The following is a 24,270-nucleotide window of genomic DNA, read 5'->3' as shown; positions in this document are numbered from 1 at the left end:
TTATTATAATGTTTTTACACTTCATTTTAGAACTGTTCACTGAAAGGTTCGTAGGGGAAACCCAGTATCACTCTTTTGTAAAGTATACAGCTTTGTTATAATGAGCTCTCTCTCTCTTTAGGTTTAATGCATGCAGTATAGATCCTCACCTGCACTTGCACACAATAATGGTCCATCTTCACCCAAATCCATGAGAATAACACTAATGACCAGCACAATAATCTTTAAATGGGGAAAACCATCTGAATCAGGCATCTCAATTAATAACAGTTTCGAGGTTAATATGGTTTTCAAGATGTCAAACTACAGTGTTATTTTACGGTCTCATGCTTCAACATGGGGTAATATATGATAATATACCGTACAGATGCACCACATTCATGTCTAAATAAAAAGACTCCAGTTCAAAGTATTTAAAGTATTTATTTTGATAAAAAGTAACAATTTATTATAATTACATTCTTGCATATTATAACATATAATGTATTAAACAATCATTCATCATCCATAATGGCATTATGTAAAATAATCAATCATACATATGCACTCCTAAGTAGATCTAGATGAATGCAGTTATCAACATGACAAAATGTTGTACAATTAGTTAGCCTCTGAACACTGTTATTGAGGGATTTGTTATGGTTTAGTTGTTTGTGCATTCAAACAATAGGTCTGACAGCCTATAACGCAAACCTTTAATATTTATAGAGTCAAACCAAACCAATGAGTTGGCACAATGAATTAGAAAGTGTTATAAGTGCTCTTATTAATGTTTACAGTACACCACACATATTACTTTAGGCTGATCTTAGTACATTTTTGTGTATCTGTTCATAATTTTACAGTGATCAACATGGTTGTGATTCTTCTTGGACTTTTTAAACCTCCCGGCCTTTTTCCATAAGCTCATAACTTAATCAAGGCTGAATTTATCAATGAAAACTGTATGACAGTATGATAACATCATAAAACTGTTTGGCTTTAAGGACAAACAGACGAATGTCTGCAACGATCCTGTTTTCCGACACTGACCAGCGTGAGGAGTTACAGTTTGGCTCGGAAAGATCCAACTGCAGGTTTGTCAGAGCAAAACTCAGCCCACCAAGATGGCCGTTCCAAGACGTTCTTACCCTGCATGACTGTAGACCACAGGTTTTTGTAGAGCTGAAACACGAGAAACACACAGACACTGAATCGCAAAAAACACGGTCAAGGTAAGGTCAAGGCATGCGACTTACCATCAGTAACAAGACAATAACAGTCAGAAAACAAGCATGTGGAGAGCTTTCATAAAAAAAGACTTCCCTTTTATCAGAAAAAAAAAGAACTCAATGCCTATAAACTCAGTGAAGAGTTCATTTCCAGTAAGCATGTACCGAACTATAAACATGAAAAGTGTCTCACTGAGCAGGGGAATCAGTATAAAGGTCTGTGTGTCAGTGGGGTGTGTATGTGACAGCTCTAGTGTTTCAGTAAGGCACTGTTGTTTCTTAAACTTCGAAATGAATGGCCTGCCAAACAAGTGCTGAGAGAATATGACTGGAGGAATGAGTCAGTGACCATAATGTCTAGTCAGAATCTTGTTTCTGAGGGATAATGAATTAAACCCCCTTGAGGGCAGTGTCTTGCACAATGGAAAAACCCTCCAGCTTTTCCAGTTTGTTTTAATTAACTGGACTGTGTTTTTTTGTGACAAGTGGAAATAAATGCACCACCCAAAGTTCTAATAATTGTTGATTTTATTAGGTGATGTTAACTTTACCCCCTTATGTGACACATTAAGCTGTAATATTTTCCAGTAAATATTACATCATCACTAGCTGTCAGTCTCACAGTCTCAACTTATTTAATAGACTAGCAGGGGAAATTATTGTTTAAAAAACACCTTTTTATGTTTCCAAATCTGTAAACAACTTGTATAGTTTGAAGGTATAATTATGTATTTTTTCCACAAAAAGTTTAGTAAACACATTAACAGTACTGATAAATATGATAAAAAAAGATGTACAGTCACATGAATACAGTCATAACAGTGGCCTTTAAAATGTTTTAAATGTCTTTAAATGTGAAAATAACATATACTTTAACATTTGGATCAAGTGTCATTTGTTCGTTTATATGCATGTATGTGTGGATGTGTATATACTGTATATATTTATGCGTGTGTGGGTGTGGGTGTGTGTGTTTATATATATCTGGTTCAGTCCTGAAACTCTATAGGATGCAGGCTGATGCTGTCTTTACATGCAGTCTGCAAGCAATCACATCATTACTGCATGGAGCAAGCTGATTGTCCTTTGCTGCCAATGCTTGCTCAACATTCAAATAGTCTGGTTCAGCTTTAGGGTAATCCTCTGAAACCCTCTACCTCCCCCAGCTCCACCTGCCTAGATCTGCTATAGCATTTATGTATGTCTATTAATTCAGCTAAAGCATATCTTACATGCTCACAGCAGCAAGTCTGTATCTATTAGCAGTAGCAAGTCAATGACAGTTACTCTTTTACAGCTAATTCTGCACCAACAACACCAAACAAAAATTAATGTAAGATTCAACATAGCAAGTGCTATTTATTCAACAAAGATACTATAAAAACACTTTTCATATAAAACATTAAAAAATTTTTTTCGATAAAACACCTGTAGTTACTCAGCTAGGACACCTGTGTGAAATTAAAGGAACTGACTTCATTCAGTACATCCACTTAAAATCACCTTGTAACCAGTTGGTTAAACGTCACTGGAAAAATGGATGAAAAAAATCCTTTTTGGAGTCACTGTAAATTAGATGATCACTTCTGCAGCTCTCGGAGACATTTGTCTGTATAAGTGATTCCACAGTCACAGTGGAGGGCTGGTGAGTAGTGTTCTTCATGTGCACATGTGTGCCTGTGTATGTGTTCTCTTACCTCACCATCTGCCTTGCCAATGGGCGAGTTCAGGATGAAGTCAGGAGGAGCGATCACATCAACCAACGCCACAGCATCATCCTTCAGCTAACACAGAGAGAGTGCATTAAAAGCCTTCCTGATGTTTGCATCGTCATGCACTTATTAGTGAGGCTGTCTGTATCTGAACTACAGCTAACACAACACTAACCTGGCCACACAGCGTGAGAACGGCTGTCTGGATGAAGTCAACCGGCTGGCGACCAGAAAAATAACCTCCTATAAACACAAACAGACCATAATCCAACTCAAGAAACCTTCAAAAGAGCTACACTACCATCCAAAGTGTTGGGGTCGGTAAGACTTGTAATTGTTTTTGAAAGAAGTCTCTTAGGTGCAGTAAAATCAGTCATATTGTGAAATATTATTACAAGTATTAATATTACTATTCAGCAGCCATTTCTTCAGTCTTCAGTGTGACATGATCCTTCAAAAAATCATTTTAACATGCCGTTAACCTTGATACAGGACGGCCATGTGGTTGGTGAGAGCCCACAGGCCATAGAGAGCACAGAGACGCCCCAGCACTGATCTGAGAGCAGCTGGAGTCTGTTCATCCTTTATCAGGTCATGGAAACGCTGCAGCACTGTGTGCTCAATATAGGCAATAGCCAATGAGCGACAGTAATACACCTACAGAGAGAGAGAGGGGGGAAAAGAAAGATGAGTGTTTATGGAGTCAAGGGGTAAATGAAGTTGAATGTCCGACCCACATAATCACGAGCCAGGTCATGACACACAGACGAGACACTAATTGGGATGTTTATAGAAGGGAACAAATTCAAAAGAAAAAAAACATTCACGACCTAAGCTTGTGCTTGTGTTTGTGTCTGGTTGCTAGAGACTGAGTGATTCTCTGTGTTTGGTGGTTGCTGGGTCAGTAATGTGTGTGAGGGACGTCTGTTTTATTAATTTTCCTCTTGCTCTCATTGCAGGTTTTAGGACAATTTAATCATTGGTCACCTACTGTAACCTGCTCGATCCCATTCTGTCTGTTTCCCTTCTATTCTTGTTCATCCCTCCAAAAAGCTCAAGTTAAACTCACTCTCTTATGTGTCAGAAAGCTCATATGAAGTCAAGGTGAACAGTGTCCAAGCTCCACTCATTATATCATATGGCCTTTAACTGACTACATGCTTTTAGCTAGACTAGACCCTCATAACACACACATAGACAACTGGAATAATTAAGTACATTAAGTAAAAAAAGGTACAAAAGCTGTCACTGGGGCAAAACATTTTCAAAAGGTACACTTTTGTACCTAAATGGTGCATATTGGTACAGTAACTTAAGGTACATATTAGGTGTACCTTTTGAAAAGGTACTGCCCAAGTGACAGCTTTTGTAACTTTTTTCTGAGAGTGTAGTGATAATCATTATTAAATAATAATCTATTTTATTTTTGAAAGAAGTCACTTATGCTGCATTTATTTGATAATAAAATTATGGGTCACTGAGAACGAAAATTTGGCTTAAAATTGTGCAATGGCTTTAGTTTTCAAGATATGCTATTGGTCAGCATATAGGACCCTTGACTTGAGAATGGCGGAGGATAAGCGAGTAATAAAAGGAAGTGATCTCAATATAAACCAGAAATAACTGGATCTAATGAATAAATCCATGACTGGTTTTGGACAGTACTTGCTCCAAAATGACATTGATTTTTACATGAATAAAAAATTCTAAAGATTTTTTAAATGGTAAATGTCAGTATCTAGGCCACTGTATGTGTGTGTGGTGTAACGGCTGTGTTTCATTACTGTGTTGATGCTTGATTTGGTCCGACCATGATACTTTAACATCCTCAGAAACGTGATGCGAGTAGCGTTCACACATCCTGCATGTGACTCTGACCCCATGGAGAACATATATGGATCTAAATTAATCTGATATGCCAGAAAGGGTTTAAATCCTTCAAGAGGTCAGACAGCGGCCCTTTGAAATGCTCAGTGTGATGTAGATTTGTAGCTCAGTGGAACAGATATTAAGTAAGGGATATGTCTGAGCCAAGTGTCTGTTCAGTGTTTAAGACATGTATGAAGAACCAGAGGCCTGTTTTATATTAGATATAAGTCATAAACGGGACGGGACTGTACAGAAGGTATTAATGGGAAACGCAGGGTGCGCTTGCCCAATGATTAAGCCTGATACTAAAATATATTATCAAAAAAAAACGTCATTCTCCCAAGAATAACAACCTTAAATCTACATGGTGAAACATGATTCTTGAATGGATATTATATAGCATAACTATAACTTTCAGTCAAAAGTCTACTTTCAAATATGCCTAAGGACTTTAAGACAATAGGAAAACACTGAGCACATGTGTTTACAGCACATGTGTCTATGGTTCAGGTAAATTGGCCCAGTTTTTGACATGACGTGACTGGCCAACATACAGTAGATGAATTCATACATAGTTTTTTTTTTTAAACCTGAAAAAACAAGAAAACTGCCTTGTTGTTTTAAAGAAACTCTGACCCAGTCACCTTGCCATAACAACTTGGCCCTTGTAAAAGTCCCTCAGATCTTTATTCCTGTCCATTTCTCCTGCATCCAACATCTTGCTTACGAGAACTGATTGTTTGCTTACCATCTAATCTAACCAGACCTTAATATGTGGCCTTGTTAGGAGATGATCAATGATATTCACTTCACCTGTGACTGCTCATAGTGTTTTGGCTCCTTATATAGATAGGAATATGAGAGAGAGAGAGAGAGAGAGACCTGTACAAGTGATCTGCACTGTATAAAATATAACTTTCTATGATGTTATTAACCATATCTGGTATAAGACGTAACATCTTAACACACTTAGAGTGAGGTACAGTATAAGGCAGCTGGGTAATTGTACATTTTATAAACCTATAGCATACCTCACCTCCCTCTGAGCTGCCAGTAAACATACATGTCATTTTAAAGTCTGATGCAATTAAAGTCAGGATTAAAACATACTTGGCTGTTGTTTCGTGCCTCAAAGTCTCCCAGTCCAGAGGATTTCTCATGAAACAGCTTCCTCTGGCTCTCACCCAGTAAGAAACACACCAGCCACTTGTACGCTGCCAGAGGCACTGAGGACAGAATACCAAAAGATAAATTAAAAAGATGGGAAGATAATGCGAAACATTGAGTAAGAGATAAAAAAAAATTGACAGAATCACTGATATGACAGTGGATTTATTGTTTAATGATGATAGTGTAATGGACTGCAGCTGGGAAATACAATTATGTGGAAAGGGTCCTAAAAAGGTTCACTAAACAAGATAACTGAACATATATTAAACAGATATTGGAGCTATTGTTGGAAGGGGTCTGTTTTGGAGAGGTTTGGTCACGCACAGATGTTATCATGGATAAGGTATCTGGGTGGGGACTGTGACTAAAGAACAAAGAATCTCGTGTTTTGGATGGCTGAAGTTTGGACGTAATTCTCAAACACATGACGCAGAAGTAACCCGACCTCTAGGTCCATAGAGAGATGAACTTAAGTGCATTGATGCTATAGTTACAGCATGAACTGATGAACTACGCAAAAATCCAGATCTACTGACCAAGACTGCATTAACCTAATCAGTTCAAACTAGGACATCCTTTTGGATTTATAAACAACAACACAAGACCAGAAAACTGCTTTCCCATCTTATAAAGGAACTAATAAATCAGGAAACAACCAACAAACCTCTCTAAATAAGAGAAGAAGTTTGTGAAAAGAATGTTGTGAAACAAGACCACACAGAGAATGAAACTCTAAGCAAATATATTCAACAACCGATCCAGCAAATAAGTTCTGAAGAAATTAGTGAGTATGATAAATATCTGAAGGCAAATATTTATGATTGTATTTATGCATATAGCGACACTGGTTCTTGATTGTTTTTTTTTAGATGGATTTAAATGGTCTCTACCAGTGTCAATGATACTTTTTTATGGCAAAAACAACAAAAAGAGAGATAAAATTGCCTAAAACATTTAAAAATTGGGGGCAAAAATATGTTATGACCAAAACATTATGACCACCGGCCTAATATGCTGTTTTATGCGTGCGGCCAAAACAGAGCTGACCCGCTGAGACATGGACTCTACAAGACCCCTGAAGGTGTTATTAGCAGCAGATCCTTCAACTCTTGTAGGTTGCAAGGTTGAGCCTCCATAGATTGAACTTGTTGGTCCATCACATCCCACAGATGCTCAATTGGATTGAGATCTGGCAAATCTGGAGGCCAGGACAACACCCTCAACTCTTCATCATGTTCCTCAAACCATTCCTGAACAATTGCAGTGTGACAAGGTGCATTATTCTGCTGAAAGAGGGCACTTCCAACAGCGAACACCATTGTCATGAAGGGGTGTACCTGGTCTGCAACAATGTTTAGGTGGCACAAGTCAAATTTATGTCCACATGAATGGCCTGACCCAGGGTTTCCGAGGCAAACATTACCCAGAGCATCATACTCTCTCCATAGGCCTGTCATCATCCCACAGTGCTTCCTAGTAACATTGTTTCCCCAGGTAAACTGCGCACGTGTGACGACATAAAACAAAAAACAGGCAACCTTCTTCCACTGCTCCAAGCTCCAGATCTGACGTTTGCATTCCCATTGTTGGCACTTTCTACGATGGACAGGGGTTATTATAGGCACTCTGATTGGTCTGTGACACATTCCTCCCATAACCATCAGTACAATTTTGAGTGACTTGAGCAACAGTAGACCTTCTGTTGGCTCGGACAAGATGGGATAACCTTTGTTGCCCTCGTGCATCGATGAGCCTTGGGCGCCCAACACTCTGTCACTGGTTTGTGATTTGTCCCTCCTCAGACCACTGTTGGTAAATTTTCACCACTTTTGACAGAGAGAAACACACAAGCCTTTCCATTTCAGAGATACTCTGATCCAGTAGCCTTGCCATAACAATTTGGCCCTTGTCAAAATCACTCAGATCTTTATTCCTGCACATTTCTCCTGCATCCAACACGCTGACTACAAGAACTGATCTAAACTACCCAGACCTTAATATGTGGCCTTGATAGGAGAAGATCAATGATATTCACCAGTCCATATACCTGTGGCTGGTCATAATGTTTTTAACATCAGTGTATATTTTACATATAAGTATTATAACTGTGGTTACAATTAATCATGAGATCTTACAACACATTAAAATGTGCATTACAAGGGCATAATACTTTTGTAAAGCATTATATATAAAGGATTCAAGTAGTCATACAGGTTTGGAACGAAATAAGAGTGTGTAAATGATGACAGAATGTGTTTATTGTGTAAATTATACTTAGTTTGCCTGAAGTGGACTAATTGAAGACATGGACTGTTATAGGTACAGAAGAGGGTATTCAGAGTTTTGATGTAAAACAGCTGGGGTGAGTAACAATATTAAAACTGGTCTAGCATTTAAAAACTCCCTGGGTGCTTGTCACATGATGCGATAGGTGACAAAAGTCAGTTAAAACCCAAGCAGTCCACTCCCTGTCCTCATCCAATTAAAACGATGATCCTCTGACCCTTGTAACCAGGCAACAATGATTTGAGTTACCAGCTGAGGAATGAGGTCAATAAAGAGAGCAGATGTTTAACAGATGTGTAGCTCAGTTGATGTAAAACTCTCCCACTAGAGCCGTCTGCAGCATCAAGGAGCACTTTTAACAGTAAACCACACAAAAACACAGCGTGACGCAGATTCTCACATTCTCTCTGTGTGCGGTGGAGGTGTGACGATTTATGTATTAGATAATGTGCTCTCGAAAAAAGCTTTGTACACACAAACATCTTGTATTACACAAAACCAGCACCATGAAAGTGGGATATGAAAACGACACATGAGGCTCAGCTTGTTTATTTGGCTTCCTTTGAGAGTGAATGAAAAATGACTCTATTAAACAAAACTAATGCTTCTCTAGCTGAATAACAGAACTGAACTAGATTTGCAGTTCCTGAAGAAAATACCAGTGCTTCAAAAGAAAAGTATTACGCTTTTAGGTTGTGTAAATTAAACTAGAGGCACAGCTAGAACGCGCAAGTGTTTTTGCCAGAATACTGTTCACCCTGTTATTTCATTGTTGTTTTTTAGTCAAGGTAAGCCTATCTTCGATCCTTTTGTTACTTTGTATTTTTAACTTCACATAATTCTGTATTTTAGAGAGACGCGTTGACACAATTAACAACAGCCGCGAGTGAAAATTAAAATTATTGTTACATTTGCACTTAAGCCTTTGCTCCTAGCAGGTTGGAATTGCCACATTTTCGCGTTATTTACACTTAATTGCCCGACCGAAACAGCTGTACTCACTCAAGCGGTGAAAGCATTATCCGTATATCTGTGTAATTTGCGCGCTGTCGCGGAAGCGTCAGCGGAAGCGTTCAGCTCTCGTGTTCAGCCTCCTCGTGTGAAGACCGACTCGGGAAAAGACCAGCGACTCTACCTGCGCGACTCCACCGAGCAAGGACACCTGAAAGGCACTTAAGTATCTCCTCTTCCCCTTCTCTTCCCTCTACTTACCTATTGTTCACCTTAATCAACATGTGCTTTCAATACATTCCTGTTATCTCTCGGCACCGTCCTTTCATCACGCGCAATAGGCAGCGCAATACTGCCAATCTGCGTCCCATCCTCACATCCTCACATACTCCTCTCTCTCTTTCCGTGGGTCTATGGAATTGTCAGTCAGCAGTCAATAAAGCTGACTTCATTCCAGCCTTTGCATCTCATTCTACTCTTAGTATCTTGGGGCTGACTGAGACCTGGATTCGTCCAGAAGACTCAGCAACCCCTGCTGCTCTCTCTAGCAATTTCTCCTTCTCCCACTCCCCTCGCCAGTCTGGGAGAGGTGGGGGTACAGGGCTTCTCGTTTCTAACAATTGCAAATACTCCACGCTCTCTTCTCTATGCAACAACAACTCATTTGAATATCGTTCTATTACACTTACAACCCCCATTAAAATCCATATTGTAGTCATTTATCGCCCCCCAGGTCAGCTGGGTAACTTTGTAGATGAGCTGGATGTGCTGCTGTCCACTTTCCCTGAGGACGGCACCCCACTTCTAGTCTTCGGTGACTTCAACATTCATCTCGAAAAGCCACATGCAACAGACTTCACCTCTCTCCTAGCCTCTTTCGATCTCAAACGACTCATCACCACAGCTACTCACAAATCAGGCAACCAACTGGACCTGGTTTACACACGCAACTGCACCACAGAAAACATCCTGGTGACACCTCTCCACGTTTCAGATCATTTCCTCATTACTTTCAGCCTACAACTCTCTACCCCTGCACCCCCACCCCCACCACCAGTCACTTTCAGACGAAACCTGCGCTCACTTTCCCCCTCCCATCTCTCCTCTGCCGTGTCATCCTCTCTTCCCCCACCCTCACAATTCTCATCTCTGGATGTGAATACCGCAACGGACACCTTATGCTCCACTCTAATCTCTTCTCTAGACATTATCTGCCCTCTCTCCTCCAGGCCAGCACGCACTACTCCCTCTAACCCCTGGTTATCTGAGGTTCTTCGGGAACACCGGACCAAACTCAGGGCAGCGGAGAGGAAATGGCACAAATCAAAAGACGCATCTGACCTGAGTATGTATCAATCTCTCCTCTCCTCCTTTTCTGTTGATGTTCATGCTGCAAAATCTTCATACTTCCACAACAAGATCAACAGCTCCTCCAACACACGATTACTCTTCAAGACATTCAACTCTCTCCTCTGTCCACCTCCACCACCTCCCGCCTCCTCCTTAACTGCTGACGATTTTGCGACCTTCTTCACCAACAAAACAACAGCTATCAGCAGTCAGTTCTCAGCTCCACACACACAGGAACCCAGACCGACCCCTTCCACAGCCAATACCCCTCTGTCCTCCTTTTCTTCGCTAACCGAGGAAGAAGTATCTACACTTCTCCTCTCCAGTCACCCTACCACCTGCACGCTTGACCCCATCCCCTCACACCTTCTACAAGCCATCTCTCCCACACTTCTACCATCACTCACACACATCATCAACTCATCCCTCCACACTGGCACCTTCCCTACAGCATTCAAGCAGGCTCGGGTTACTCCACTGCTCAAAAAACCAACGCTAAACACATCATTGGTAGAGAATTACAGACCTATCTCTCTCCTACCATTCATTGCGAAGACACTTGAAAGAGCTGTCTTCAACCAACTAACATCCTTCTTGTCTCTAAACAACCAGCTGGATGTCAACCAATCTGGCTTCAAGAAAGGACATTCAACTGAGACTGCATTACTGTCAGTCACAGAAGCCCTACGGATCGCAAAAGCTGCTTCCAAATCTTCAGTCCTCATTCTCCTGGATCTGTCTGCTGCCTTCGACACGGTGAATCATCAGATCCTTCTGTCCACCCTCTCATCACTGGGCATCACAGGAACTTCACTCCACTGGTTTGAGTCCTATCTCACAGGTAGGTCCTTCAAGGTCGCATGGAGAGGCGAGATATCCAGAGCACATCAGCTGACCACAGGGGTTCCCCAGGGTTCAGTTCTTGGTCCCCTCCTCTTCTCCATCTACACCACATCACTGGGACACATCATACAGGCACACGGTTTTTCCTACCACTGCTATGCTGATGACACACAGCTCTTCCTCTCCTTTCAACCAGATGATCCCACAGTAGCTGCACGGGTCTCAAGCTGTCTGGCGGACATCTCCACATGGATGAAGGAACACCACCTGCAACTCAACCTGGCAAAGACTGAGCTTCTCGTCCTCCCTGCCAATCCGTCTCTACAGCACGACTTCACCATCCAGCTAGAGTCATCATTAATCACCCCATCAAGATCGGTCAGAAATCTTGGAGTAACGTTTGATGACCAGCTGACCTTCACAGATCACATTTCAAAGACAGCTCGATCATGCAGGTTTGCACTGCACAACATCAGGAAGATCAGGCCTTTCCTAACTGAGCATGCAACACAACTTATCGTCCAGGCCCTGGTCATCTGTAGGCTTGACTACTGCAATGCCCTTCTGGCTGGACTCCCAGCATGTGCGACCAAACCCCTACAGATGATCCAGAATGCTGCAGCTCGTCTTGTCTTCAACGAGCCCAAGAGGGCCCACGTCACTCCTCTGTTCATCTCTCTGCACTGGCTACCTCTAGCTGCTCGCATCAAGTTCAAGGCACTGACGCTTGCTTACAGAACTATCACAGGCTCAGCTCCCTCCTACTTTCACTCACTCCTACGAGTCTACATCCCTACCAGACACCTACGATCGGTCAACGAGCGACGTCTCGTGGTTCCATCACAGAAAGCCACAAAATCACTTTCCAGAACATTAGTGGTGCAACGGATCATCATTGATCCGTGATCCGTTCGGATCAATATCTTCGGTTCGGCACACACGTGATCCGCGGATTAATTTATGAAAAAAAAAAAAAGTTGTGCGCATGTTCAGTCCACACACAGCGTGGTCATGGCGAGCGGAGGAACGGAGGAGCTTGAACGCCCCGCGTCATATAAATCCCCTGTATGGGAGCATTTTGGCTTCCCTGGAACACGCGTCTATTTCGCTTCAAACGCTCGCTTTATCATTATACGCGCGCGGCGCGTCCTATTCGCTTTGGACGCGCGAAAGGATTCAAGCTGTTCAAGCATCGAACTAGACGCGAATTTGACTCTCTATTCGCGTATGGTGTGAACCATAGACTGTAAAAAATATGAACGCGGCAAAATGAACAGGCTGCGATGTATGCTGGAATGTGTGTGTGTGTGTGTGTGTCAGACAGAGAGAGAGAGAGAGAGAAAAAGAGAGAGAGAGAGAGAGAAAAAGAGAGAGAGAGAGAGAGAGAGAAAGAGAGAGAGAGAGAGAGAAAGAGAGAGAGGCACGGGCGCGATCGAACAATCACACACACACACACACACACACACACACACGCTGTTTAAAAGCAAAAATTATCTCATCTTTTGGACATTATATTGCATTGGTTTTCATTTCTTGTCCTCAAACAGAGTAATCTGTTTATTTTGAAGTTACACATTCTACATTGATTAAAAAAGAAAATCAAATGTGTTTTTAATGGTAGTATCATTTTATACAGAAATAAATGATTTATAATTCAGATGAGAATAACGTTAAAGTTAATTAAAATTTTAAGGAAACAAATATATTGATCTGAAATATAGCAAATTAATTTTAAATTCATTCAGGTAGCCTACAATTACCAAACATATCTCAAGGTCATTTGAATAAAGGGTGACAGTCTTTCATTATCAACTGTTGTTGTGGACTATATACTGGAGAAGTATTTGTTCTCCATTTGAGTGAGATGTTTTTATGTGGCTAATTGAGCAAAGTGCTTCCATATATTTTATTATTAGTAGTATTAGTTCAAGAATAAAATAAAAATATCGGATTGATATCGGTATCAGCAAATAGCCGATATGCTGCGGCATCGGTATCGTATCGGAAGTGAAAAAGTAGTATCGGGACATCCGTGGAAACACATCAAGCATGGCCACGCATTTGAAGCGACATCACCTCAGTGTTTCACTGACAGGAGCTCAACGTTGCACAATCAGACCGGGCTAAAGCCATCACAAACGCTATCAGTGTGTTTATAGTCACGCTTCATGGAATGAACCCGTCGCACACCCACTGTTGATTTTATATATTTTAATTTAATATTTTAAAAATGTTAATAAACAAAAAGACAAAACTTGTGTTTATTTGTCTTGTCTTTTTTTTTTTTTTGATCCGAAAAATTATCCGATCCGTGACTCTGATCCGAGAAACGATCCGAACCGTGAGTTTTTTGATCCGTTGCACCCCTACAGAACATTCTCATTTACAGTTCCATGCTGGTGGAACGCTCTCCCCACCCTCATCCGGAATGCAGAATCCCTGACAACATTCAAAAAACAGCTGAAAACCAATCTCTTCCGCGAGCACTTAACCTTATAGAAAAAAAAAAAAAAATAAATTCCTTTCCCTTTGAAACATCACTTATCAGGCTTATGCTACTCTGAATAATACCTGAACTTCGTATTTTGAGCACTTCCTGCGTTGTTGTTGCTTTTGCCTCTTTATGATGACTCGCTGAACTTAGTCCTAATTTGTAAGTCGCTTTGAATAAGGGCGTCTGCTAAATGACTAAATGTAAATGTAAATGTAAATGTAAATTAAATTCTGCACTAGAGCTATACATTTTATAGAATCAACACAAAAATGTTTTGAACACCATAACAACACAGTGTATGGTTCAAGAGATAAGAGGAAAGATCAATACCAATATGGAGAGATCTTAATATAGTATGGAAATATTACAATGACATAATCTTACTTTGACCTTAATCCGTCTTTACATTTTAATCTTAAATTTCCTTAAAATAAGTCTGAGAAAAAGAATGTGTTAATTTCTGGAATTAATATTATCTGTGGAAAATAATGAACACAATACAATTCCTGAAGTAGTTATGCTAAAGTCTTTTCCACACATCTTTAGGCTAGCATTAAATTACATCAAAAGCTGTTGAAACATTTCAAATTTTCAGTAATTGTTAATAAATTATACTAAATAATTACTTTTTTAATAAGTATCAATATTGCTATCAGTGATAAGGCCATTAAAGAAATGCCACTAAACAAACATTTAAAATATCAGTCATTTAAAATGATTGTCTTTGTTGTTTTTACATTAATTTGGAGAGCAAATTTTAAAGTTACATGCTATTAATCAGGATTAAATTACAGAAATCTGTGCGATTAATATATTTTTTTAATTGACCAACAGTCCTACTTAAAATCCCAAGGCTGAAATTATCCACAAATCAAAGTTTCAATGGTAAAAGTTACATTACGTGTAAATGTAAGTTACACGGTTTAAGCTGAAAAAAAACTAAAAAGAGCACCAGAGAAACATAGGTACCAGAGGTGAAGTGAATGCTAGAAGAGTAATGTGGTTTGTGCGTGTGGTTGTGCATTTATGTGTCCCTGTTATGGAGAATGTAGTGTTAATGTTGCGTACCGGCTGAGTTCATGCACTCTTCCACTGAGCCAACTGTGAACTTGCTCTGCAGAATGCTGCTCATGTCCTCTAAAAAGTTCACAGTCTCAAGAGGGGATTCAATCCTTCCTTTACCTTGATTGAGGAAAAGAAAAAGAAAAAGCAAGACATTTCAAATCTACATCAGACACAAAAATAATTCTTCATATTCTGCATAACTCTAAAAAAAACAGCATGCAAAGAATGATCTGGATGTCATGGTTAACAAACATTATACAACTGTCATTATGGGAAATTGTTGAGAAACCATGATGGCCTATAAAGAAAAAGCTGTAGTTTGTAGAGACCTTCCTGTTTGTGCTGGAGCCAGCTGAGCAGATAGTTGCTGGTCTGCTGCAGGAGAACGTTGTTGTCTCCCTCATAGGTGCAGTTTGGGTCATTGTCGTCGCGCATGTCTCCCAGCCGGTTCACTTCACACGAATAGATAATCAGATTAACAGATAAACACAAGCTGAACTAAAAGTTCTTCTTTTGATATTTGACGTGGTGTTTATTACAGTGGCCCAGTAGTGCACAACATAACGACACAACAAGTTTAAACAGCAAACATGAGTTAACAACATAGCGGAATCAAGCCACAACACAACATAAACAAGACACAACACAAACAAACCACAACACAACGAAATCGCCACAACACAACAGAATCAAGCCACAACACAACAGAATCAAGCCACAACACAACAGAATCAAGCCACAACACAACAGAATCAAGCCACAACACAACAGAATCAAGCCACAACACAACAGAAACAAGCCACAACACAACAGAATCAAGCCACAACACAACAGAATCAAGCCACAACACAACAGAATCAAGCCACAACACAACAGAAACAAGCCACAACACAACAGAATCAAGCCACAACACAACAGAATCAAGCCACAACACAACAGAATCAAGCCACAACACAACAGAATCAAGCCACAACACAACAGAATCAAGCCACAACACAACAGAATCAAGCCACAACACAACAGAATCAAGCCACAACACAACAGAATCAAGCCACAACACAACAGAATCAAGCCACAACACAACAGAATCAAGCCACAACACAACAGAAACAAGCCACAACACAACAAGCCACAACCCAAAGGAATCATCACGAACAACGGAAATGGTCCTATGTGCACACACACAAATGGGGACTATGTGTACTTTTACTGTACCGGGCCTTTTAAATTACACTTTAAATTCACATAGTTATAAAGAACTTGGCAAATTGAAAAAAGCAATAAGTGCAGTTGAAGGGGTTATGAAAAAAAAATTGTATACAGTAAAAACAAATGTCCAAAATATGGATTATATTAGAGACCATTACCTATAATATGAAGTCCTTAGCATTAACGCACGCTGAGAAAAGAGCAGGAGCATTTCTGTTGTGTTGTGGCGAACTCGTTGTGTTTTGACTTGTTACCGTTTTGGTGTGACGATTCCCTTGCATTGTGAATTGTTTCCATTGAGTGTCTTGATTCCGTAGTGCTGTTTTTTTAATTTTCATTGTACTTCCATTAAACATGAAGATTTTAAAGATTCCTTACTGGCAAGGTAGCCGTGTCCTCCACAAGCCTCCCGACATTCCTGAATGCCTCGCTGGGCTGTCCATGATCCCAGAGGTTTACTAGCGCATGACATGGCATGGATCTCTCTGCCCAGTTCAGCCTGAGGAGTGACACACAATCTATATGTGATCAATGTCAGATGTTTTGTATGCTCATATTTTCAGCATATTTAAAGCATTATGATCTATACCTGTCTGTCGCTTTTGTCCTTCATTATGAGTCCAATTTGAAATTCGACAAAGTTCATGGTGAAGGATCTGGTGAAGTGCTCCAGCGCGTACACGGCAGCCAGAAATGGGATAAGACGCCATTGCTGAAACGGGGATGGAGTACATGAACACAGGATGAGTCAAAAGACAAATTGCTTAAAAGCAGTGAGTTCGATCCAAGAACTACAAATGAATGCTAGCTTCAATGATACCCAGAAAAAGAACACTGAGAAGTGTAAGAAAACACTCTCCGAAAAGATTACGCTGGTCATATCCCTACAAAGGCCTATGAAATGTTTAGCACATTTTTAAATGTTTCCAATATGCCAGTTTCACTTTTGGCCATTTAGTGAATTTAATACGTATGAATTTTGATAAATATATAAAGTGTGTGTGTGTGTGAGATTAAATATCTATGTATATATCTATATGTATGTATATCTCTCTCATATCTCTCTCTCTCTCTCACTATATATATATATACAGTTATTTTAAAGTTAATTTATTTACAGTCACTTTATTTACAGTACATGCAGTTACAGTGAAATACGAGAAATTAGTGAGTTATACAAGTACATAAACAAAGTGTTACCATTATATATGTAGATGACAAATACTAAAACTGATAAAAATGCTCACATTGGATTTTTGTTTATTTATGCTAATTAATTAAATTGCATTACTTTTCAGTTACATTTGAAATGTAGCTTTCATTTAAAAGCATTTAATAAAAAATATATTTTTTTAAATTAATGATAAATTAAAGGCAGATCATGACTAAACAAAGGCAGATACAACAAAATAATTATGACTTATCCACAGTCCTTATGATGTAGTGAAGAACTCCTGAAATGTTTCCACTGGAGTGTGTCAGTATTCTGTACCTGTAGCTGATATTCCAGCACCGGAATCTCCTCATCCTCTTTGGGCCCGAACTGTCTGCGTGTGGCGGAGAATCGCACAGCCACAGTCACCGCCAGCTTCAGATTGACCAGTGCCATCCTCGTAATGCCCACCCTGCCTCCTGACAGAGCCCCTAAAGACGCCCCAAACCGCTTATTGGGGTCCTGTGAACGTGTACGGTAAGGAAAAAGACAGGATGGAAAGACACAAACCAAACCACAGAATAAAAGAATGTGAAGAAAAAGAATGTGAGGAAAAAGAAGGGCAAACAAAATCTCATTCATTCATCCTCAACCTCTCGCCTCTGTTTGTTTTCAGAAAAAACCCTTTATGTCTTTCTGTCAGTACCATTGGCTGACGGCCTGGCTTTTCCTGTGATTAAAAACTCCCTGTTTGTTTGAAATGAAAGCATAGGGATTCCTTCTTGCACATCTTGCATAGCACAGCACAGCAGCTGGAATAACAGCCACTGCACCACTGCAGAGCGACCAAAGGGTTTATAGCCCGCAAGATGTCTACACGGATACGCACTAAAATGGCTCTATTATTTCCCATGTTCATCAATAAAATACTGTTGCATTGCACATAACCTATATATATATATTGTTTTTTTTTAAGGTGTGTTAAAGAATAATTTGTAAATATTTACAATAAGGTTCAATACATTAACATTAGCCAATGCATTAGATATCATGGGCAACAATAAACAATAATTTACTTTTACAGCATTTTATTAACTTTTATTATTATTATTAATATTAATAGATACAACTTTTGATCCTAAAAATGTATAAGTAAATGTGGAGATTACCATTAAAGATAAAAAATGGATGTAGAAGTATTGTTAATTGTTAGTTCATGTTAACAAATGTAGTTAGCTAATGTTAACAAATAAAACCTTATTGTAAAGTGTTACCATCACACTTTATTCATCTAGGCTTGTGAGATTTATTAATCTAGGCTAGTGAGATTTATTCATCTAAGCTAGTGAGAAATTCAAATACTTCAAGTTCTTTTTACTGAAAATCAACAAACAATTAATAAATGCTGTTCTTTTGCTATTACTAATGTTTATGTATATAGTCTTATTTGCAAAGAGATAATACAGATAATAATTTCTACAGTGTAACTTCAATAAAACATTGAGCTTTATGTAACTATTATTAGGCAATGATATAATATTGCTTACTTTAAAAGGTGAAACGTAGCTCCCATCAGGCGTAACATCTCCTGTTTTGTTAAGCAAGTTTTCCCGAGGTATCCTCAGATTGTGAAACACTGCAAAACTGACAAAAACAAAATCACTTATTATGCAAATCAAAATAAGTGTTTTATTAAATGATTACACTGAAAAGTATAATGAAGAATAACTTTTCCATTATATGGACACTGGGCAGAGGGATATATTACAGAGATGAAGTGAGACTCCGAGTCAGATGGAAATATCCATTTATGATTTTCTTTTACCGCCCTCTAATGACCAAACACTGTAATCACAACATCTCATCAGTCCACAGTCCAGCATTAAACTCACCCATTATCCAGACCGTTCTGACCCAGTTTCTTTCCCATATCCCCAACCATCACTCCTGGCATTGCCAGCAAGGTCTTTGGGTCCCTGACCTATAACATTAAATGACATTAAAACTGCTTTAGTCACAGCTGCTCTAACAAGGAAAGAAAATGAACTGAAAATGTACTTTCACACATACTTGGACTACAAAAGAGTGAAGGCCGTGACATTGTCCATCAGGGGTGTAAAGCTGTGCAAATACGACTGAATGAGTGGCTGTCTTTCCCAAGTTCCCTACCCAGAACTTTGCTGCTTCAAAGTCTGGAGAGTTTATCACAAACTCCTGCAGATTTTAAAACAACATACATTAGCTGTATAAACAGGCATAATAAACAGAAGGAAAACAATTGTAAAAACCAGGTCAAAGAATCATGAAAGAAAGGTGGATTGAGCTATAAGGCTACGTTCAGACTGCTGGTAAATGTGGCACGCATCCGATTTTTGTTGTTGTTGCTCACATGTGATTCAGATCTGTTTTTCCTCATGACAGTGTGAAGGTGTTTGGTGTTTTTAGCCCCCAACAGCGCCTTCCAGGCAGCGAGGGGATGGGTAGGTTTAAGGTTGAGGTTAGGGTTAGCTGCCTGGAAGGAGCCATTGGGGGCTAAAAACACCCTCGAGCCAGTGTGAACAGCACAAACCACAAGGAATCTGATCTTTACAATTCCGATTTGTGCCACTTCTATATGTGGTACTAAATCTGATACAGGTCAGATGTTTTGCAATGTGACCTCAGTCTGAACAGTCATATCAGAATTCATGCAACTTTTACGTTAAAGTCACTCTAGAGCAACATTTGTCACAACTCACAGTGGGAGTCAAAGATTTTACATACACAAAGTTAATCAAGACAGTTGCGAAGGGGAAGGACAGTGATGTGCCAGAACTCACACGTATTACAGTGACAGCTCTATACAGAAGCAAAACATGAGGGCTCGTATCATAAATGTTTTAAAACTCTGCTCTCTTTTTTCGTATCCTCGTCTTTGTTTTTTTTTATATTGCCTGCATGTGCATAAATTCCCTAGCTTCGGTGTCAGATCACACTATAAATCAACGAGTAATCACTTACTTTAATGTCCTCTGTGTTTACTTCTGTATGACAGTGTGCTGCGTGACGACGTCTTTCTATGGTTTATCGGGTCATCTGTTCACACTGTGATCTGTTTACACTGGAATCTGATATTGGCCACATTTAAAACAACAATGTGAACAGCTATAAAAAAAATCGGAGCTGAGCAATAAATCAGAATTGAGCACTAAAGATTGCAGTATGAACGTAGCCCAAGTGAGTCATAGTAGTCAGAGATTTATTTTTTAAAAGGCTCCATATTGTCAGATTGTGAATTGAATTATTCAGATAATGTGAATTAAATATGTATGTTGGTAACTAATACATTTATTACATTAATGCTATACACACATATCATTTATTATCCATCCAATACTATTTAAGAATAGCATTCATTATTATGCCATTGGTAACTTATATTATTTTTATTATATTTATTAGTTTAATATTTATTACTTATTATTTAATCAACATTTACCAAGATTAATAAATCAACAGTCGATGTCCAGTTATGATTTGTATGGGCATATTTGTTTAATCTCATTTAAAAAAAAAGTTATATGCAATGTGCTTTTCGGTGATGTGTTAAATTAATGCAATGTGTTTAGACTTCTGTTACATCCATATGGTTACAGGTAATGGACTGTTCACACCATCGCATCTGGTAGTAGAGTACCTGAGTGCTGGGGTCATATCTGGCTGTTGTCCTCATGGCTCTTGTGTTGCTGCCATGGCTCAGCTCTGTCAATGAAAAGCATCCAAATGTCTAAACAGAGAGAGACAATGTTAATTTGCTGTCAGTGGCTCATGTGGGTTTCCATGAAAAATGTCAAAGGCAACTCGCTAGTTTTTACACGCACGCACACACGCACACACACCCAGCACCTTGGAAGGTTCTAGTTGAATGGAAGGTGAATGACATGTGAGACAGTCATTGCCATCACTAAATCATACTATAATACTTTGAGCAGCCAAAATATGATAATCTTTAAAAGCAAATAATAATCTTACGTTGATCTTTAAAAGCAAATATTAAAACAGCATTTTCCCTTGAGTAGTGAATTGTACAGTAGTGACCATCATTATGCCAAGCCATCCATATTTGCAATGAACGCAATCAAGATATACTGCACATTTACTCTGAAGCCTTCAGTCAAGTTGTTATATTAAAAACAAATATTTTATTGCTGATATGGTTTTATATGTGCTGCATAAAAAATAAAAAATAAAAAATGTTTTACCATCATTTGCTCAATGTCCTTCAGAAACTTCAGGTGCCTCTGAGATCCTGTGTTTGCCACTGTGGCTCCAAACATCTAATATGTTTGAAAACAAAGGGTTTATGTTTAAAAGTCTTTTTTTTAAAGAAATTATCATCACAAATAATAATAAACAATAATGCATGATAAAGAGAACACAATTATCCACAAAAAATGCAAAATATGAGTATCAAGCAATCACTTCTGTGTGAGCTTTATATGGGGTCATTCGTATTTTGTAAGGATTACGAACTATTCCGGAGAGGGCTTTTTTTTTTTCATTCCAGAAGCCATTTCACTTAGATATAAATCACAATAGGGAAGAAAAGACACTTGCAACTTCCGTTTCATGCCGACTTTAAGCTTTGCGGGTCTCTGGAGGGCATTTGGTGAAATGGGCTCACCCCTTTGTTAAGGAAGTACTTGGCTCCCAAAGACCAGTCATACATTCCCAGGCAGTCATTGAAGATGGTCATCTTCCAGGGATTCTGCATGGCATCATCACGTGTTACAAAGTCATACTTAAATAGCTGTTTACAGCGGCGGAAGGTGAGCTCTCGCTTCTGCTCCACTGAGACGTCCTCACCAGGCTGCCGGGCAAAGAGCGGGTCACTCTCCAGTGTTCTGAACACGTGCTTCTGCTCAGAGAGAGAGAAACAGAAAGAAATCTATATCAATGACTATGGACTAGTGATGGGAGAAATAAAGCTTTTCGAAACAATGCTTCAACTGAACCAACTGTTTAGCAAAATGAAGAGCTCAAAACGCCACAGGTTGGCAGCGCCTGCCGGTCAAAACACTAAAACGCAAAGAAAACTCAGCCTAAACATTTAGAATTACAGCTTTTACAAACCAAACGTTTTCACGAAAGTGTAATCAATTAAATGTAATCTACAAATATAACTGTTCTTTTATTAATGTGTAGTGCTTATTTTGTGTGTCATTAGGCAGACCTTTTTAAGCAATTCAATATTCTCATGTTTTATTATACAAGCATAAGTATGTAAATTCATTACATTAATTAAAAATTAACCCACATTATAAAATTGACATGATATCAGTTAAAACTATTAGACATTTGTTTATGGGTTCACTCGATCGCATCTAGCGATCACATCTAGCAGCGAACTGTTCGAATTTTGAAATGCTCGAAAGGTTTGAAACAGTATGACGTAACAAAGACTTATTTGCTGAAATAATGACTTGTGGTGAGTTTGAAATGGGCTCCAAAGCACTGATTCTAAACAAAATATTTGTAAATGTTTCAAAGCTAAACGAAGCAGTGTTTCGAAAGCGCCCATCAATACTGTGGACATTCTCAGACTGGTCAAAAGAAGGAATCATTCATTTGAAATTCAGCTCAATCCAAAAAAAGCGCACTAAATCCATAGGGTTGTTAGGACAGATATGTGATGCAATTCTACTTTTTATTTATAAAGTTGACAGCTTCCCACTTTATATTGTGTATAATTGCTGTTTAAAAGAGGATATTTGGAACATTATGAAAATCAGGACTTGGTATAACATATATATTTATATGGTAACAATGTTATAACAGCAATCTTAGTCACTAAATGTGTACTTTTCTTGGACAAAAAATAAATAAATAAAAGGATGAGCAAAACATTATCATCTGACTGTACCTTGAATGCAATGATTTCATCACCCTCCAGAAACCGCATCATGTCCTTCCAGCTGAAGGATGCTCTCTTCCTGTAGATGTCGAGTGGACCACTGGGAAGGTCTGGGATGCCCTCATCCATTTTCTCTTCCAAAACGCATTTAGCGTCTGTGATGGCTGGCACACTCATGTCCTGAAACTCAAAAAGATAAACATAATCAAATCAACAATGTCCACAACATTTTACTAAGATGATGATTTTCTTAAGGAAAGAAAACATTTGCCTTTGCTATTGCAGTATGTTTAGTAAATGTCTGAATCAACTATTCCCTCATATACATTAAAGTAATTCAGGGTTTTCCAGTTACGGTAACTAATACAATCAATATGTCAGCATATTCTTCTTATGTTACACTTTCTGGATACCCGGAACTGTAAATTAGCCTAGTTCATTGCATTCATTTACAATACTTATTTTCACAAACTAACTCTATTTATCATTTGCAGCATTTGTGATCTAGCCTAAGTTAGTTATCAGGTCAAAGCTCAATGTCTGTTACAACACTCTCACTAGATCAAACACAACAACAACACGTTTTTGGGGATATTTATACACTGTTTGCGATGGGTTAAAAGAGTAACATGGAAAATATAAGTAGAGACTGTTGCAAAAAAACATATAGATAGATATAACAGTTAGATATCAGAGCTCAATATCAAAACAACATAAGTACAACCGACCATTTATTACTGTTCTTGCACGCTATTTAACGTCAATGTCATTTAACCACTCATAAACAGTAAAGAAAATGTTTTAAAAGTGAATGACGATTTATCTTCATATCATTAGTTTGAATAGTACAACTGAATGAAATAACAAATGTCTTACAATCTTGTCCAGTAACCTCCACAGGCAAGAGCTACTAAACTCAACAGCACTGCCCCTTTGGAGGAGGAAGTGCTCATGTGACCCCATCCAACCAATCAGAAACGCGCTGCTGCTTAAAGGCGCACATAGATATATACACTACTAGATGTATATACAATTTATATTGATTTACATGATAGCACATTTAA

General features: G+C 38.9%; 1 protein-coding gene across 2 annotated transcripts; it reads right to left on the bottom strand.

Annotated features, from left to right (window-relative positions):
• Positions 1-403: 403 nt before the first annotated feature.
• acox3 (acyl-CoA oxidase 3, pristanoyl) lies at positions 404-24,181 on the bottom strand (the record flags this gene model as incomplete). Of its 2 annotated transcripts, none has more annotated exons than XM_082151927.1 (18): positions 404-1,164; positions 2,909-2,995; positions 3,099-3,166; positions 3,406-3,580; positions 5,903-6,018; positions 14,955-15,068; positions 15,281-15,403; positions 16,539-16,659; positions 16,750-16,872; positions 17,653-17,835; positions 18,861-18,957; positions 19,206-19,294; positions 19,384-19,527; positions 20,990-21,079; positions 21,555-21,629; positions 21,977-22,210; positions 23,216-23,392; positions 24,083-24,181. In XM_082151927.1, 18 exons carry the CDS (start codon positions 24,167-24,169, stop codon positions 1,045-1,047), a joined length of 2,223 nt encoding a protein of 740 aa, XP_082008053.1. In that variant the 3' UTR covers positions 404-1,044. The 2 variants fall into 2 exon arrangements, with proteins under 2 accessions (XP_082008053.1, XP_082008054.1); XM_082151928.1 differs by having other exon boundaries at positions 23,216-23,386; positions 24,083-24,169.
• Positions 24,182-24,270: the final 89 nt, after the last annotated feature.

The sequence above is a fragment of the Leuciscus leuciscus genome (assembly GCF_965113295.1).
Source record: "Leuciscus leuciscus genome assembly, chromosome: 2".
NCBI classification, from domain to species: domain Eukaryota; kingdom Metazoa; phylum Chordata; class Actinopteri; order Cypriniformes; family Leuciscidae; genus Leuciscus; species Leuciscus leuciscus.
The sequence above is the reverse complement of the archived record's forward strand: the minus strand, read 5'-3'. Positions and strand labels throughout refer to the sequence as shown.